The sequence below is a fragment of the Gastrolobium bilobum genome, unplaced genomic scaffold (genome assembly GCF_033153095.1).
Source record: "Gastrolobium bilobum isolate Gb01-03AN ecotype WA unplaced genomic scaffold, APGP_CSIRO_Gbil_v1 utg268922, whole genome shotgun sequence".
Lineage (NCBI taxonomy): Eukaryota > Viridiplantae > Streptophyta > Magnoliopsida > Fabales > Fabaceae > Gastrolobium > Gastrolobium bilobum.
In genome coordinates this window covers 1-2899 of record NW_026897864.1, presented here as the reverse complement: position 1 = coordinate 2899, position 2899 = coordinate 1, and the positions used below count along the sequence as shown (strand labels likewise).

General features: G+C 35.2%; 1 protein-coding gene across 1 annotated transcript; it reads right to left on the bottom strand.

Annotated features, from left to right (window-relative positions):
* Positions 1-806: 806 nt before the first annotated feature.
* LOC133310878 (lysine-specific demethylase JMJ26-like) lies at positions 807-2733 on the bottom strand (the record flags this gene model as incomplete). The annotated part of the gene is made up of 6 exons (XM_061511880.1): positions 807-1075; positions 1207-1326; positions 1412-1497; positions 1573-1645; positions 1723-2139; positions 2404-2733. Coding segments are annotated over 6 exons (1116 nt in total), but the record flags the coding sequence as incomplete, so codon positions are not given.
* Positions 2734-2899: the final 166 nt, after the last annotated feature.

The following is a 2899-nucleotide window of genomic DNA, read 5'->3' as shown; positions in this document are numbered from 1 at the left end:
CACTTCAACCCCTAGTTACTCCCTCATGGGTAAAATAATCTCCATGATTTAGAGCTATCTAAGCAAGCATGTTTGATTAACACAATCCAATCAACAATATCACATATAATGCACCAGAAGACACTATATAACAAAATGCACAAACTGATCAACATATTCGACCCAATTGAACCGCAACAAGTACTACAATAACAAATAAACAAGCAAACCAGTTCAGTAATCCCCATAAATCCCAACCCACATAAATACCCCCCCCCCCAAATAGTTATCCCCACAAATCCCAATGTAAGCATATTTTCCTCACATAACTCAACTCATGCATATTACTATTCCCTAATAGACCCACCATGCATGATGCCAATACCCCCCATTTGCAAAATTCCCAAGTTCAGCCAATTCAAGTATTCTAATTCCAATTTTCAAAACCGACAGCTGTATAATAACAAGCAAAAACACAGACTCAACTCCATTCACTGTAACTCACAAAAAATCGTATCATTACAAAAAGCATACCAAACGACCAATGCTAAAAACACAGAACTTTGCCCGAATTGAGAATGTCGTGCTATCAGAAAAAAGAATCAAACATAACCGAATTGAAATTGCGAGCAATAATATGAGCAAAACCGAAAACATAATGATCAGAGAGATCAGAGACAAAGCAAAATGATGAAAAAGTAAACAACAATGATTTAATATTCAAGTCTCCTTAATAATTATCAGTATGATATTTAATTACATTGTATAAATAAATTAAAGATTTAAGGTTGTACATGTGTTAAATAACTTTGAGAAATTGTTAGGTAAAATGTAAATGTAACTAAAGTAATAACTCTATTATTACCAAAATTGTCTTATAAAATGCAAATCCAACCACTCTATTATTACAAAAAGAATGAGAAAAGAATCACTCCATTGCGAGTGCAATTAAATACTCCAATCAGACGCTCTAGACTTAACAAAATTTTCCATCTGCATATTGTAACTATTCACAGCAACTGATAGTATCAGCCACCAGAAAAGCTTGAAGGTCTTTGACAGCTTGATCAACGGCATATACTATCATCTTCTTTATCTATTTCATCAAAGATAAAACTCCATCAGCAAACATAAAAAAGGAAAATATTATATTCTATCCTATAACTTATGAGGCTGATATTAATAAAGAGGAGAAGCAGAAGGAATTATATTTTAAAAGCAAATCACCTCAAGTTTATCTTCTCTAGCCTTGTGGTTCTTGGGAAGCTGACGGAACTCATTAGTTAAACGCAGACACTCATGAACATTTTCTGGGGACACGAAGTCTACAGCAACTTTTATGCATGACTGTGCAAGGTTTAACGTATGTTGATTAGAGCTAAAGATATAACCAAATGATTTGATAGTAAAGTAATGTAAAGAGATGTTTTACCTTGAGGTTCCTCACTTGATGTGGGCATCCAGCAGGAATAAATACAGCCTCCCCAAGTTTCTGCTCAAAAGTCCAGGGTTCTACACCTAAAAGTCAAGATTCGCATAAATGGCTAATTCTAGACACCCAACAAGAAATGATATGCAATTCTATGTACTAACCAAACTCCTCCTTCAGCTTCTTCTTGTGCTCCAAAGTCAAATAAAAACATTGGTCATGAATTGGATGAACAACCTAACCAAAAAAGAATTTGGTTTGAGCATCTACGCATAAAAAATAAGGATAAGCAAAAATGTAAATCATCATCATACCTGTTCAACCGGAGAACAATAAGTATGTCTAAATTCTTTTGAGTGTTTTCTTAAATATGTTTCTAACTTTTCAATATCATCTCTCCTAAAGATATCCCATAGGGCACCACCTGTTTCCGTTGGTTCATTTTCTGGAGAAATAGCAGCAAAAATGACCCCCTCAGACACATCATTTTGAAATATCTTCCCATTAATTTCAAAAGGGCGCTTCTCCATATCTTTAGGTTCTAAGACTTCCTTATCTTTTATATGTTCTTTGTTGTTATTGCAAGGTCCACCATTCAGGCATTCAGCAATCCTCTCTTGTGCACAATGTTCTTTCTCATCTTGTGCCTTGTGTGCTTCTTTCAACTTTGAAATAATAGAGAGCTGCTCATCACTTAATATCACCTCGGCCGTATGGGTCAAAATATTCACCTAAGACAATTATTATATGATAAATTAGAATAAAAAGTCAATATGATTCCATTTAAAATTTGACAAAGGATGAAGTTTCCAAACAAAGAACCAAGTATACACCTCAAAATCACATGCATGCAAAAAAAGAATATTTGCACAAACTGAAATTCTCCTCCAAGAAAGAAGACTGAATAGATATATAGCGAGCATATTCAACGAAGGAGAATAGGCCGAGTACTACTTCAGCAACCAAATTAACACCTAATGAAGCTTGAAGCATACCGCATCTGACATATCACAGTGAAGTTTTGTTACAGAGTCTCCTCTACCAAGTTCTTCTTTAATCCCATAAGCAATGTATGTTTTTGGACCCATGTCAGGTTTTAGGACATGGGCTGGCAACTTTACAGCAAGATTGACAATTCCAGCCCCAGGATCAGTGTACTCTTGAAATGGCAAGGAACGAATAAACTCATCACAATGGCGAGGCAGAAGATTTTCAAATTTATCAGAGGGGGGCCAGTCTTTTAGCTTGAGCATCTCTGGCCAGAGATTTTGATATGTTCTTCCCTCAGTATAACCTTTAAAAAACTTATGAGTATTAATTTCTACCTGCAAAGGTTTAAAAGGGTAAATGTTGGTCAGAATTCTAGCATACTGCAGGAAATACAAACTCAAAATATTACACAAGATTTAAGAAGATGAAATACTAAGATGGCAGTTGAAGCTCCACGGTATGTGGAATCTAAAGTATAAGAATAAAGACATGATGGAGGGC